Genomic DNA, 16,025 nt, shown 5'->3' on the forward strand with positions numbered 1-16,025 from the left:
CATACATCTAACTGACATTCACTTCGTCCAGCCCTAGTTCTGTAACCCGCTCTCTACAAATTCATTGTCTAGGGACTTTTGGGCTAGAACCACTTACTTGTTGGCCCTGGGCCCTAAAAATCGCCCCTACAATAACTAATATTCATAATATTTTATTATATTATATATTTTAATTAGCCATCTCTAAAAGGGAGTATATAAATATATCCATACTTTTATACTTCAAAAATTAATTATAACTTTTAAAGTATTTTTTCATGCTTTATTATTTTACTTTTATTAAATTTCTTTACAATATGCTTCAAAATCATTTAATTTTCCCCATATATATAATTTTATAAATATAATATCACTATTTGTATTTAATTAATTAATAAGGTAATTATGATATTATCGCGGTTCGACCTCGATCGATCCTCAGTCTGACCTTAAAAATCTTGAATTTCTCCCCTTATCGGTTCTGTGAACGGTTCGAGTTTGAAAATCATGATTTAAACATGAAATATTTTTTTAATTTTTATTTTTATTTTTATAAACAAACATTCCATTTCATTAACCAGTCAAAGAAATAGAACTTTTTAATTTTAATTTTAATTTTTATAAACAGACATTCCATTTCATTAACCAGTCAAAGAAATAGAATTTACAAGCAACATGTCTCTTTCCAAGCTTCCCACACACAAGAAGGTAGAGAATTAATTATTACGCTTGAGAATATGAAAAAAGGGGATAAACAATCTTAACTAGAGCATAAGCTATAGCATTACAGACTCTCTTAACCCAACAAAAACAACAGTTAGCAAAATAACCCTTGAGCTATCCACAGCATTAGATAGCAAGGTCTTTGCATTCTAGTGACAGTTCTGGACATCCCCATTAAGTGCATCAAAGCAGAGTTTTGCATCTCCTTCAATCACAATATCTTGGAATTTTTCACCAATAGCAAGATTTAGAGCCCGAACAATGGCAGCTGCTTCTGCTTTAATTGCATCTCCTTCAATCACAATATGAAATCTTCATACAGCATGCATGAACAACTTTTATATTCCACCAACAAAACAACTGCCTCTTATATCTTTTCTAAGCGTAAATAAAGAACGGAGCCAACCTTGAACACAAACCACACAAAGGGGGGCAATGTTTATGTGATAACAGGTTGCCTTTTATTTTTATGCACATATTGCAGACACCTTTTTGGAAAAGGTCCAAGTGAGATTTTGTATATTTGTTAGTTACTACCTTGCCAAGGGTGTCTGTCCAGTATGCACATAGTTAATTCCACTAATTTGGTTTGAATCAGTCTCAAACCCCTCATGCCCTCGAGCCAATTCCATTGCCAAGCATTGCTTTAACTCCATCACTACATAAGTCATGGTTGGCCTTTCAATGGAAGTGGGAGATACACAAATCATTGCCACTTCTATTGCTTTCCAAACAGAATTAATATCGGGGTCTCCATCTAACCTTGGATCCACAATATTCTTAACATCCCCTCTTTCAACCATGGAACTAACCCATTTAATTAAATGAACTTTCTCAGGATTTATAGAAATTGCAGGTCGGCCTGTGATTATTTCCAATAGAACAACACCAAAGCTAAAAACATCACTCTTCTCATTCAACCAGTTTGATGCATAGTACCTGTAAGCCAAAGACATAACTCATTCTATACCAAACACAAAGAGAACCAGGTAACTAAATCACGTAATTCCATGGTTATGCTTAGTTTCGTAATTTAAATTCTATGACAATCTGTAAACTTAAAAATATTAGTATCTCTAACCAAAATGTGCGTTTAACTAATCTATCTTCTCTATTTACTTTGCTCAAACTGTTAGAATCTTGTTAAAAAAACTATAATACTAGGATCAAAGGAAAAAGAAAAGAAAAGAAATTAAAGGATTTAATAATAATGGGTGTTTTGGGGAGTTTAGGAATGGTTGTATATCACCAAAAATATCTTAGAATAACCACGTATATTATTCAGGGGACTTTAAGTAATTAAGTTGATTGCTTTTAGGTTAAGTTTGGAGAATTCTACAAAAGTTTCAGAGTATTTGAGTATGCATTGTATGAGGTAAGTGAACTTTTCTGTAATTAGTATAAAAGTTGTTAGAAATAAATATTTCATTTATAAAAATTGTTAGTCTTTCTTGCAAAAATTGATTTAACAATTTGGAATATGAATTATTTAAGCTTTGTTTTGATTTTTATTTGATTAATAATATTTGAGCTTAAATATTAACCTTCTCTTGAGAAAGGCTTTTTATACTTGTAATTGTAAAAGTGAAAACTTATTTGCATGGCTAGCTTATTCATTGTGTACGTCGGTTAGAGGTGTGACAAAACATGCCAGGCGAAAAAGAAAGAAATTTTAGTATCCATCAAAATTATGGAATGCAAATACTTACTCAGGGTCAAGGTACCCTGGGGTGCCAACAACTTTTGTTGAGACATGAGTTCCACCTTCGCCAGGGAAAACTCTAGACAGACCTAAATCAGCGAGTTTGGCCTGGAAATTTTCATCCAATAAGATGTTTGTAGACTTCACATCCCGGTGAATAATTGGTGGCTTGCAGCCATTGTGCAAATACTCTAATCCTGGACAATTGAAACCCAATTTCAGAAACAATAGTTCAGTGGAGAGAGAGAGAGAGAGAGAGAGAGGTGAAATATGTACTTGCTTACCTTGTGCTGAGTCCATCGCTATTCTGAGTCTAGTTTCCCAACTCAAGAAACTTGCATTTTTATCTGCATCCACAATGTAAATCATGTGGTCATGACTCATGAAAGAAAAGTCGCTGAACTACGATGAATATTGTAAGGGAAAAAAAATATCCAACTATATATTTACACTTTGATTAACTTGCAAGTTGGCAGAAACTAAATATTTTTATAGTCAAAGATTTTTAGCATGATCAATACCTGATAGATGCAGTGCCAAGTTTCCGTTTGCCATATACTCATAGACTAGCCCCATATTGGTGTTTTCATGGCAATATCCAACAAAAGAAGTTATGTTTTTGTGATGAACTCTTGTGAGAAAATTGGCCTGTAGAGTAAGGTCGCATCTTAGTTCATATGTATGATGTGAAATCAAAAGATGTCATGTAAGTTTCTATACAAATAAGCAAAAGTGATCTCAAGTTTTATTTTTTGTTTTTTTAAAAGAAAAAAATTATCATTGTTAATATAAATTATAATATAATTGTAAATACTCATAGAGGAGCCCCATATTGGCGCTTTCATGGAAATATCCAACAAAAGAAGTTTAGTTTTTGTGATGAACTCTTGTAAGAAAATTGGACTGTAGGATAAGGTCACATCTTAGTTCATATGTATGATGTGAAATCAAAAGAGATGTCATGTAAGTTTCTAATACAAATAAGGTCACATTCTAGTTCAAGTTTTTGTTTTTGTTTTTTTTCAAAAGAAAAAATCGTTATTGTTAGTATATATTAAAATATAATGATAAATCTTTAGATCATGATTTTGTAGAATATAATAGACTATCATGGTTTTGTAATACAATGGCCTACTATGTTTTTAGGGTTATCATGCTAAGTCTAATATGGTTTAGGGTTGTATTACAAAGAAAAAAAATTACAAAACCATGATAACCCTAAAATAGACTATCAATATGGTTTTGTTACTAAGAAAAAAAAAATTAAATATTGACTTTTTGTTTCAATTGGTTCAATATTTCAAGACTTTTCTATTATTATTATTTTTTTAATATTCTTTGTATCTAATTCAATGTATCAAGATTTTTCATCCCTCACACTTGCACACAAAACTTTTTGCATTTTAATTCATCATTTTCACCTCTTGTACTTTTAACCCTTTATATATACCTATCTATAGCCCTTCACTTCATATCATGTCAAATATACATAGACAAAAAATAATGTCATTTATCTTCAATTTTTCGATGACACCTACCCAGCTCTAATCCTAACTCATATGAGTTGACTACAACCAAGGAGGGGGGGCTTGGGCTTGCATTTTATATTGAGTGACAATGGCAATTACAATTTTGATGTTAAGGTCAAACGTTGTAAAATTGTGAGTTTTGTAAATGATGTGGTTGACTGTAACTGTTTGGAATGTGTATTTTGTTTTAGAATTAAGGAGAAAGAAATGTACATTCTATATCAACCTTTATTCTACAATATTTCTCCAATTGTTTAAAAAATATATATATTATTTCTCATTACTTCAATTGAATAATTATAATAGATATGTTATGCAATTTATAAAGTCCTATAACAATTTTGTTATAATAATTGTTATGATACATATACAACATTCTCCAAAACTATTTTACAAACAACATTACAACATTATGATGCACAGGTAACTTACTGGTTCATTATAATAAATATACAACCGTTGGAACTTTTAGTTGTAGACTTAGGCCATGAGGTCAAACTAAGCTAATTCTATTGCTTGTTCTTCTCCCTATAGCTTTCTTCTCCTACATCATTTTATTTTTTTTCTTTCTTTCTATTTCAATATGGTACTAGAGCAACAATGTCTACTCCTCATCAACTTTTGTTGTCGATTCCTTGTCAACATTAGAGTTCACACTCAAGATCTAGTTGATCGTGATCCCATCTATACCTAGACTCCTTGTATATGCATTCAGGTCCTCTCAGAATTGTTGTTTAAGGATTGCAAACATCCTTATGGACCATTTCAATCCTAATCATATGCTCCCTTGTGGATGCATGCACCACTTTGTACTCTAAAGACATCCTACATGTATCTCACGTGTGAATGGAGCACTCTTGTGCCAGTTTCATCCTAGTGGCATGCTTGAGTTACTATCTAAGTTCCATATAGGTCCATGCTCCATAAAGTACACGTGTTGGAGAAAATTTTCCACAGAGGTCTCTCCACATTTTTCATGTGCATCATGCCCTTCACAGATTTCTTTCTCTTTGACAAATTTTCAATCTTTTCTTGGTGGGCTTCAATTCACTCGATTGGCCTTTACATTCTTTCCAAACTATACTTTTTTCAATATTACTCCCCTACATGAGCTTGAGGAGATGTTATAATATATTTGCATGAGCTACCATGGTTTTAAAGTGAACAAACAAAGCCAAATATAATCCCATATATACTCTACATTGGGTTTATTGTAGTATATAGTTTAGTATAATAAATATATAACCATTAAGGAGTTTTATGTAAGCCGTCGGGCCTAATTACACCATTCGATCTCTTGCTTCAGTTCTCTCTAAAGGTGATTAATATCAGCCTAAAACACTGGCTATTGTGACTATCAGTCTCACTGTTAAAATAGTTGTTACCTACCTCCGCCAGAAATTCATTATACCCTTGAACTGATGATGGTGAAAGCATCTTCACAGCAACTTGAAAACCGTCTAAGTAGCCATGATAAACTGTTCCAAAGCCTCCTTTCCCAGTAACGCTTGCAAAATTTTTGGTAATGTTCAGGACCTCTGAGTATGTGAACTTCTGTTTCTTGGATTCTAACACCCCACCTTGTTCATTGGATGCAGGCACATCTGCTAAGGTATGACAATTTATTGAAGCAAATGATATCCTTGTCAACAAATTCATTTGCATTCACACAAAATTTGATATTTTTGAGATCTAAAATGTGTAAAGAGTTATTCTATTTCTACCTTTCTTCCTCCTTTTAAGATGCCATAAGAGAGCAAGCCCGCATAATAAGAGGATGACCAATCCGACAATTGCTGCTGCTGCTGGAATAACAATATTCTTTTTCTTTTGGCAAGGACTCAACACACAAGGATTTGGATTTCCTCCATTACTAGCAAGATTTGGATTTCCTCCGACACTAGCATCAACAATGTATGTAAAACTTGAAACTGCAGCTGATACCTCGTAATCTATTATCTTATACTAATAGTAGCTATATGGAACTCTAAATTTTGGCCCTAGAGTTTAGATATATGATATATAGTACTACTTTGAAGAAAAAAAATTTGGTAATGACGCAAAACTGAGGAAAACAGAAACAATGATAATTTTGTGAGTAAATAGCAGACCTGAGCAAAAGCGATCCCTTATTTGATTTTTCAATGAGTTCCATAGGAATGGACCCTGAGAGGTTGTTATTTTGTAGGTTTCTGTAAAATGAGAGAAAGTATGATTTCTATATTTTTACTAATAGAAACTCAAATTCTGAGTAACTTACAGAACTCGCAAGAGTTGCAACTGTGACAGAAAAATTGGAACAGTTCCATTTAAGCTATTGTTTGATAGATCTCTGAAATAAAAAACTATCATATTAAATATTAATCACAAAAAAAAGGTGCTACTCCATTTTAATAAGAAAAATATTGACATTTTTGGATTCATACAAAATACTTACAAATACTGCATCATTGTGAGATTTGAAATGAAAGGAGCTATCTTCCCTGTCAATCCGCTTGAGGACAAGTTCCTAATTGCATGATCAATAAATTGAGGTATGGAATCTGACTGAAAGGTTAGGATATATGATTCATTTAGAAGGCATAAACTTACAAGGATATGATGCCGGGTGGATCAAAATTACTGTAGCTGCAATTAAGACCGTCCCACGAGTAATCTCTAGGGGCACAAGGATCTCCTTGCCAGTTTCTCTTTATTCGATACATTGACTTGATATTCTTGATAGAATCAACTAGTTGTATCATAGGTGTCAAATCAGATGAAAGAAGTTACGAAAACTAATGTGGTGTAATGAACATTAGCAAAGCTACTTCAATGTATAAGTATCAATAATGATTCACGTGATAAGAACTTACCATCTTTTTGGTCTGTTTGTGCTTGTAAAAGCTGATTCACTGTGTAAATCTCGATAGCGTTGAGAAGGGGTGGAAGGGTTGAAGTCTCGGTTTTATTGATCCAAATCTGAAAATAAGTTTCATTGTCTGGTTTTGTTCTGTATGTTGGGCTGAATATTGTAGTAGCGACCAAGTAACTTGGAGAAAGAGCTTTATACCACGACTTCCCATTCAGAAAGATGTTGAATTCTCTAGACTGATTTGCTTGAAGCTTTTCAATTTCAGCAAAGTGCATGTAAAAATAATATTGGGAGGTTGCATTGTCGGGAGACCAATACAAGCCTATGGAATCATTTGTAGTTAATGGCGTGACTGCAGTACTCATGACAACTGATGGTAATTGGAAAGAATTGTAGCTTGAATCAACCGTTTGAATGGTACTAATGTTTCTCCACAGACTTGTGCCAAAGGGTGACCATATGCGGTCAATAACATCATCTTTGTACCTGATAGGAACGAATGTTATGTGAGCCCATTTGATTGAAAATGACTGCACTAAGTCTTACCAGAAGGATGCTAAATCTAAATGGCTTACCTGTAAGTTTGATTGACTAAGCCGCAATTCGCCCGATCAAAGAGCTCCAGCGATCCTGATTTAGGTATGTAGGTATTGTTCGGCAAAGGTCTTAGCTCTAATACTGATATGAAAGGGGTCCCATAGCCTGTGTTTACAAGACAAACATAGATGTCTTCTGATGAGGACAAATGAATAATTTCCTTGGATATTGTACTTGATGCATCTGACACTGCAACTGTATCCCACCTGTTTACTCCAAGATACAAATCAAATGTTGGGGTTTGGCCTTTGCCGTCATAGTTCCCATACATGAAACTCGCTCGGATCAAATAGTTCCTGTCTTTGCCTGGTGAAGGTCTTAAGGTGTAGCAGTTTTTGGCTCCTTCAGGAAAACTGCGGACAGTCCACAACTGTTGTTCAGGATTATTGCTCCTGTATTGGGGTAAAATATTCCCATTTGCACCTGTCTCTGTGAAGCTTGAGTCTGAAGTGTAGTATATATCTGTTATTCCATCTTTATAGCTTGAGCCATCTGGTATCCCACAGTCGATGCTGATGAAGCCTGAAATAGAAAAGGGTTAGCACTATGGTTTGAGTGATACAATTGAAATATAGTGGTGCTCAAAATATTTAGATTGTCAAATTAACCTAATTGATCCTGGGAATGAACGAGGACTGTGAGGGCAAAAGCACCATGAAGTATTATTGCAAATAGAAAATGCTTCGCCATTTTCAGCACCTTAGATTCCATGGCGTTCCTTTACAGATTCCAATCCTATAAATAATGCCTTGCTCCAAGTTGATAATCCGAAAGTCAATCCTATAAAGCATTTGAGCAACCGGGTCATTTTCTTCCGTGGCGAAGAATGATACACCATGGCACGAAGACAACCATTTCTTTACCCTCAAAAAAATTCTTTCCTTTCGAATCAATTCGTTGGCATTGTCTCTAAAATACTTGAACTAAAAGTCCATGACAGTGAAGGCAATTTTTTTAGTATCTAGTCCATGGTGTTGACAGCCAAACAAATGCTAGGAGCTGTTTGAAAGTATAGACGGCTGAGTAAGAAAAGTAGCAGACTTTGTTTTCAGACTTCCACCCTTGATTGTTAAGACATGTCCATCAAGATGTATAAATGGAATCCTAGATAATGTTTTCGAGGAATATTTTCCATTTAAAACAATCATGTTGCAGAAAGAATAGTATTTAAGAAGTAATAAAAATAGAAAATTGTACTTCAGTCCTTCCACCTGGCTAATTAGGTAAATAAGAAATTTGATTTCAACTAGTCATATATGCTTTGAGAATTATTTAGTAATAGATGGAATAGCAACTTGCATGGCATGAAATTATCGAATGTCAGCGTTTTGTTATATAATCCATATGGCCGGGCGCTATCATTCATTCAAAATATCCAATGGACCACAATTTGTTTGAAGTCTCGCTTACTCACAAAACTGACAGTTGCATATTTTTGAGTTCATAATTTAGTTGACAATTTTTATTATTATTATATATATTGCACATTCAAGTCTCTATTAATAATGCCATTTTATAAGTATACCATCAATGATTCAAAAATCCAATGTGAACCCCAAGTTAGGCATTCAAATGCAACATTTATATTATATTTAGAGAGTCCATTAAGATCATTACAGCTACAAAATTTTAACTCATAATAATGTGGTTACTTACAAAGCGGCAAAGCGCAATGATAAGTAAGAAAAGAACAGCAGAAAATTACCGCAATTGGATGCTGAACCTTACCCAAAGAGATTTTGCTCACTGCTTAGGGTATGGCTCGCATTCTAATTCGTGATATAGGTTTTGTTGCTATTTGACTCAATTGTAATTCCTTGGTGTGTAATCCAGATCATTGTTTTTAATTTTGAGGCTAAATTTATGTAATCTCAAAGTTTTGGTAACAATTTGAGAGATTGTAACGTTAGGGTTTATGTGTCAGGCTTAATTCAGGGGTTTTGATATTCCTACTTAAATTCTTAAAATTGATTATTTAAAAATTTATTTGAGACCTCTAATTGATTATTGAAACCCTCAATTTGACAATACTATTATTTCTGAATGATTTATTAAATAATTGGAATTTTAGGGTTAGGGTTCTACGCTGAATTAGGGATTTTAGTATTTTTGGCATTAAAACATTCAATTGAATGCACAAGAATGAAATTAGCCATGATTCTTGATCGAATCTATGATGCCTTCTCACAAGTCATATGTAGGACCCAGCCAATTTTAACAAAGATGTTAAATATCATATAATATTTCATACTTGTCCGTGTCTTTCTTGCTTAAAAATTTTGACATTATATTTTCTTCCAACTTCGCATTTGCAATATATAAAATACGAAATCTTTATACAGCACACATGAACAACTTTTATATTCCCCCCACACAACAACTGCCTTTTATTTCTTTTCTAAGTGTATATTGAAGGGATCCAACCTTGAATACAAACCACACAAAGAGGGGCAATGTGATGCACATATTGCAGACACTTCTTAAGAAAAGGTCCAAGTGGGATTCTGTATATTTGCTATAGTTACTACCTTGCCAAGGGAGTTTGTCCAGTATGCACATGGTTCATTCCAGTAATTTGGTCTGAATCAATCTCAAAACCCTCATGCTTCCGAGTCAATTCCATTACCAAACATTGCTTTAATTCCATCTACATCAGTCATGGTTGGCCTTTGGATGGAAGTGGGAGATACACAAACCATTGCCACTTCTAATGCTTTCCAAACAGAAATAATGTCAATGTCTCCTTCTAACCTCGGACCCACAATATTCTTAACATCCCCTCTTTCAAGCATGGAATTAACCCAATAAATTACATGAATTTTCTCAGGATTTTTAGTTATAGCAAGTCGGCCAAGCAACTCCTACTTCTATCACAAGCAGAGGTTCTGATAAATTGATTTGGGCCGGTTCACCTCAAGGCACCACTACAAGAAAACTGAGCAATTGCGGCGGACCTATTGCGGCGGGTGCGAAAACCGCCGCTATATGTCGCCTATTGCGGCGCATTTTACATGAGATCTATTGCGGCGTTCTATATGCCCGCCGCAATAGCTCTAGTATTTTGCGGCGCACTACAGCGGCGGGCCAATGACCCGCCGCAATAGACCTGTTTTAGTGGCATTAAACTTAGAAATAGCGGCGAGTCATTGACCCGCCGCAATATGTATCCTTTTTGCGGCGTACTACAGCGGCGGGTCAATATATGTACTCCTTTTTGCGGCGGGTTGGACCGCCGCAATAGACATTTAAATTTCCCTCTATTTTTTTGCCTTCCCACTTAAAGATCAAATAATAAATTATACCCGATTGACATGAAAATTGGCATGCATGTTAAGAACATATAAAAAATGTGATCCAACGGTTGGATTTTCAAAATTTGAATTCAACAATAAGTTATTGGTTGGTGTAACATTTTTTAGAGTTACATCAAGTGTAATTTGAACCCAACGCTATATTTCTTAATTCGATGTGAATTTTGACAAATCTACCATTAGATTACATTATCTTCATATATTTTTCAAGCATACAAAATTTCAAGGTGATAAAAAATTAATAGTCATATCATCAATCAATTGTTTAAATTCAAGTTTTTGTAATTTAAAATAATGCATAAAAGATGAGTTTAAAGATCAAATAGTAAATTACACCCGATTGGCTTGAAAATTGGCATGCATGTTAAGAACATATAGAATATGTGATCCAACGGTTAGATTTTCAAAATATGAATTCAAAACTACGTGTAAGGTTGAATTTAATCAACCATGTGTTGGCTTTATTCCATGACAAATTTGCTTGTAATATAGCACTTAGAAACCTTGTATTTAGGTGGGAATCATGTAAGGGTAGTGTGTGAGAGAGTGTGAAGAAATGCTCAAGACAGTGCATTGAAGCAGAGACTCGCGGCTAGGACTCGCGGGTGGCTCGCGGCTTGCAAGCCGCCAAAAGTTGCTCACGTGCAGAGCATGCAGGGGAGCTGAACAGTCACGCCACCTGGAGCACTACACGACAAAAATCCAGACTGGCCATTAAGTTAGCTCGCGACTTGAACTCGCAACTCAGTCAAGTGGCGAGATCAAGTCGCCAGCCAGCCCTGTTTTTGGAAAAACTGACTCTTCATATTCCATTCTCACACCAGTATAAATACCCCTCATTCCCACAAGATATGCGTGGCTATTCAGAAAGAAAAACCCTAAGAGAGGTTTCTTCAAAACACCCACCCAATTAGAGAGAGCTACTCATTCTTAGAGAGAAATCTTTGTAGTCTCTTCTCATTCCCTCTTTCATTGTCATACCTATTGAGAGGAGATTTCTATCCAAACACTACCCACACCCATTCAGAGTGTTGAGTGTCTTTGGAGCTTTGGGAAGCATTGGAAGATGCCAAGGATGGCGGATGCTACGGTCTAGTAGCGGAATCCGGTAAGCTAGAAAAGAAAAAGGTTCGGCGCAACCTCGTTGGAGCAAGAAGCTTGGAGGGCTTAGGTACATCGGGTAGATTAGGCTTGGAGGGTCTATTGCTGTTCATGTATCCCAACTACATTTTCTAGTGGATTATTGACTGCTTGGAGGGCGGCGGAGAGGTTTTACGCCGAGGGCTTCGGTTTCCTCTTCGATAACACATCGTGTGTTGTCCTTGTGTTTGCATCTCTCTTCCCTTTATCTTTGCCTTTTATTTTCTGCTGTGGATGTGATTTATAATTGGCTTAGATTGATTTCCAATTCTGTTTATAGCTTATGTTCATTTTCCGCACACTAGTTGTTTGTCATAAAGCTTGAATTGGTTATTTTGTTTTTGGGGGTCTAAATGTTCAAGGGTGTTTATACACGTTTTTGAACTTTCAGTTGGTATCAGAGCGGGTACACTTGTTGTGGTTTAAATACCTAAGTGTGATCCTTGACCCCTTGTGTTTATTTGCCATGGATTGTGCTTTGTATGCCTCTTTGCATGATTTGGTTGGTGATGAATGTAACATGCCACATGTTTGTGAAAATGCCTCTATGAGTGTTAATCCTCATAAGTGTGATGACATGTTATTTGAATCCATGGGTGTTGTTGACAAACTCTTGAAGAAAAATGCTAAGAAGTTTCAAAAGAATTTGAGCAAGTTATTTTGTGAAAATGATGATTTGATTGCTAAGCTCAATGAATCCAACAAATTGGTTGAGAAATATAAAAAACTTGCTGAAATTTCTCTTGAAAAGCTGAAAGAGTTTGAATGTTTGAATATGGACTTGGATGCTAAACTTGTTTTGTCTAACAAACTTGTTGATGATCTTAAATGTGAAAATGAATCTCTTAAGATGCATGCCAAGTGTTTGATTGCTGAACCCATTAATAAAATGGATGATAATATTTGTTGCAATCATATTGTGGTACCCGATTTTGTACCTAGTGTGTGTTCTACCTTAAAGGACAAATCGGTGTACATTCCTCCACATAAAAGAAATCAAAAGGTGGAGAGAAAGGCTGTTAAGTCAAAACCTTCGTTTAGGTCTCAACCTAAGGCTTTGGATGGATCTAAGTTTGTTCCAACTTGCCACCATTGTGGTGTGATTGGTCATATAAGACCTCAATGTCATAAGTTGAAGAGGGAACAAAACCATGTTGCTAGATCCATTCCCAAAAAGCCTAGTGGACCTAAACACATTGTTTGTCACCATTGTGGTGCCTTTGGTCATCTAAGACCTCATTGCTCTAAGTTTCAAGCTCTTAAGAGAATCAAAAGAAAAGAGAAACTTGAGCTTTTTGGAAGTTGTGCTAAAAAGAGTAAACTGGATTTGAGTGAAAATAGCATGTTGTTAAAGAAAATGTTTAATACTCTTAACTCCTTGACTATGTGCATCTCCGGTTCTCATTCTTCCAACCCTCGTCTCGCTTCTCTTGAGACACTCATTCCAAACAATCGTTCCGTTTGGATGAGGAAGGGTTCCTATGGTTGAGTTTTTGTTCTTTTGGTCCTTGATCTAATTCTTTCGATCTTTGTAGGACCCTTCATGCATTAAATGTCATATCTTCATGCATTTTGTGCATCTTGCATTTATTTGTATGCATTGTTTCGTTTTTTATCTTACTTTTATGTTTCTATTTTGTGTGAGTAAAAATCCAAAACCACATAAAAAGTGAAAAATTCAAAAAGTTTGATCGTATTTGTTTGAGCACATATCACATGTGAGTTTGGCCTTGTACCTTTGTACAAATGGCTTTGTGCATTTTCGAGCTTAGCTTGTTATTTTTGCATTTATATCTTTGTGGGAAAAATCTTGACATCTTTGTGTGATTGTTGTAAATCGATCTTCAAGCTTGTCATGAATGATTAGTCAATAGTCATGTTGGTTTTGATACTTGCGTAGACTTGTGCTTATATCTCTTCCCACTCTTTTATTTTTATTGCTTAAAGAGCTCAATAAATGTAAATCTCAAAATGAAAAGAGATAATGAGCTGCAAAAGCCGTCGCAAATACTAGTATTCGACTAGGAAAAAGGGAAAGCGACTTAAATGAAATTGTATGATGCCCAAAAAGTCAAAGGCTTGTTCGTCAAATTGAAATATCACAAATTTCAGGCATCGATCTCAAAATGAGATGTTTTGATTCAAAATGATCAAATGTTATGAATTGTAAAGAAGCTAAATGAAAAGCTTCATCATATGTAATCATTTTCTTGTGGGAGGTCATATATGTTCATTTCTATAATTGAGATAGACCACTTGACTTAGCACTAGTTGTGTATGACTTGATTGAATTGATCATTGAAACTTCACTCTAGACTAAGGACTATTCCACATTTGATACACACACACACAACACACATGCCTAATGTTCAATGAATGTCTTATTCATTTGTTAGATTGTACTTGCCTAAATGTGATGTGTGTGTGCTCAATCATATATGGTTCAATCCAAAAAGATTTTTGATCATTTTATATGTTTTTGGAAGTGATTTTTATCACTCTTTGAGTTCATGTTTAGTGCTTACTTTGTTTTTCAATGTTTAAACATGTTCTGAATTGAAAAACAGGTGTCAGAGTTTTTCGCGGCTCAGCTGGCGACTCGCCAGTCGCGAAACCCCAGTCGCGAGTTCATCCAGAAGCTTTTGGCGGCTCACTCGCGACTCGCGAAAATTTTCCCGACTGAAACTCGCGGCTCGCGGCTGAAACTCGCGGCTCGCGGCTTGCTCGCGACTAAACCTCGCGACTCGCCCAGTCGCGAATCGCCCAGAAACAGCTTTTTAATGGGCTTTTTGTGGGAAACTTGTTTTTAACCTCTCCCATCCTCTTTAAAACCCCTCTTTCAATATTTTTACATCAAAATCCAACCAATTTGAATGGTTTTTCATTCCATTAACATTTCTAAGGTAATTATAAATTCTTTTCATTATTTTTGATCCTTGGATTATATTTTGGAGAGTTTTGTGCTCTTGGTTGGGATTTTTATCATTGGGGTTGGGAAAACTTAATTTTTGTCAAATTTCTTTATGGGATTGGTTTCTTTTGTTGTTATGCATTGGATGTTGGCCCCTTGTGGCAGAAAGAACATGTATTAAGGGTGGATTTCATGATGTTCAAGCATTGTTTCACATTATTGTTCATAGTGTGCATGCTAGGTGTTTGATAAAATGCCTCTTAGACATTTTCTAGCTTGTTTGGACTCCGATGAGTACCAAACTTTGGGGTTTCTCATGTTTCCTCATTAGGAACATGTTTGGTTCATTAGTTGTGTATTTTGCACACTTTGCCCCACATGTGCATTTTTCATGCATTGGTCATGCATTGCACTTAGCCACCTCTTGCACACACGTTTGTTACCCTTGTCATGCATTGGTCTTTACCTTATTTCTTCATCCTAGCATGTCATGCTTACCTTATGCTTTGTAGCATGTTACTTTGTCTTAGGTTTGAGCTTCATTTTCTCATTCATCTTGCACCCATCATGCATCATTAACATTGTTCATACCTTCATCTCTTGCCCTTGTTTTTTTTTCTTGACCCTTTGTCTATTCCTGACAAAAAGGGGGAGAGTATACTCTAGAGAATGTTTCGGAGTATTTTGTCATTTCTATATGACTCTTGTGCACATCCTTAGGGGGAGAAATTCTATTTCTCATGCACATTTGTAGGGGGAGAGATATTCCATAGGGGAGATGCATATACCAAGGGGGAGAAGACATTGTGTTAACTAGAAAACCTTGTTCTATTTGTTTTCTTGTTGGCTTTATGGTGCTTTGAGTTATGCTTTGTTGTTCTCATTGCATCATGTTTGTGCTTTGGACATGCATATATCCCTATGCTATTATGCTTCATTGAATGCATGTTCAGATGATCATTTACTTTGCTATGTGATCATTATAGCCATTTCTATACTTGTTATATTTTACTTGTTCTTTATTACTTGCTTTATCTTGAGGGTCTAATGTGTTTTGTGCAAGTGTTTCAGGTTACAAGTATATATGTTCCAAGTGCATCACAGCTTCTCATCACTTTAAAGGGGAGAAATTTTAAGCACTTTTAATTTATATTGTTTAAGTTTATATTCAGTATTTTGTGGTTTGTACCCATGTGCTTTTGTAAGCTTTTAGGGTTTATGTTTTATGCATATTTTGTAGGCTTTATGATATGTACCTTGCTTAATGCAGCCTTTATGC

The 16,025-nt window shown here is 35.3% G+C and overlaps 1 protein-coding gene across 3 annotated transcripts in view; it reads right to left on the minus strand.

Annotated features, from left to right (window-relative positions):
* Nucleotides 1–657: 657 nt before the first annotated feature.
* LOC126725244 (probable LRR receptor-like serine/threonine-protein kinase At1g05700) overlaps nucleotides 658–16,025 on the minus strand; it is a 61,274-nt gene continuing 45,906 nt past the window's right edge. The window contains exons 1-13 of one of the 3 annotated variants that reach the window (XM_050429813.1): nucleotides 7,993–8,237; nucleotides 7,363–7,906; nucleotides 6,789–7,273; nucleotides 6,526–6,664; nucleotides 6,371–6,442; nucleotides 6,194–6,265; nucleotides 6,045–6,125; nucleotides 5,658–5,833; nucleotides 5,323–5,537; nucleotides 2,926–3,052; nucleotides 2,689–2,751; nucleotides 2,412–2,601; nucleotides 658–1,641 (exon numbers count right to left, since the gene is read on the minus strand). In XM_050429813.1, the coding sequence (XP_050285770.1) occupies nucleotides 1,236–1,641; nucleotides 2,412–2,601; nucleotides 2,689–2,751; nucleotides 2,926–3,052; nucleotides 5,323–5,537; nucleotides 5,658–5,833; nucleotides 6,045–6,125; nucleotides 6,194–6,265; nucleotides 6,371–6,442; nucleotides 6,526–6,664; nucleotides 6,789–7,273; nucleotides 7,363–7,906; nucleotides 7,993–8,095 (2,673 nt within the window). In that variant the 5' untranslated portion in view covers nucleotides 8,096–8,237 and the 3' untranslated portion in view covers nucleotides 658–1,235. Of the gene's footprint in view, nucleotides 1,642–2,411; nucleotides 2,602–2,688; nucleotides 2,752–2,925; nucleotides 3,053–5,322; nucleotides 5,541–5,657; nucleotides 5,834–6,044; nucleotides 6,126–6,193; nucleotides 6,266–6,370; nucleotides 6,443–6,525; nucleotides 6,665–6,788; nucleotides 7,274–7,362; nucleotides 7,907–7,992; nucleotides 8,238–16,025 lie in introns of those variants that run through there. The other 2 variants (XM_050429812.1, XM_050429814.1) reach the window with 2 other exon arrangements.

The sequence above is a fragment of the Quercus robur genome, chromosome 5 (assembly GCF_932294415.1).
Source record: "Quercus robur chromosome 5, dhQueRobu3.1, whole genome shotgun sequence".
In the NCBI taxonomy this organism is placed as follows: Eukaryota; Viridiplantae; Streptophyta; class Magnoliopsida; order Fagales; family Fagaceae; genus Quercus; species Quercus robur.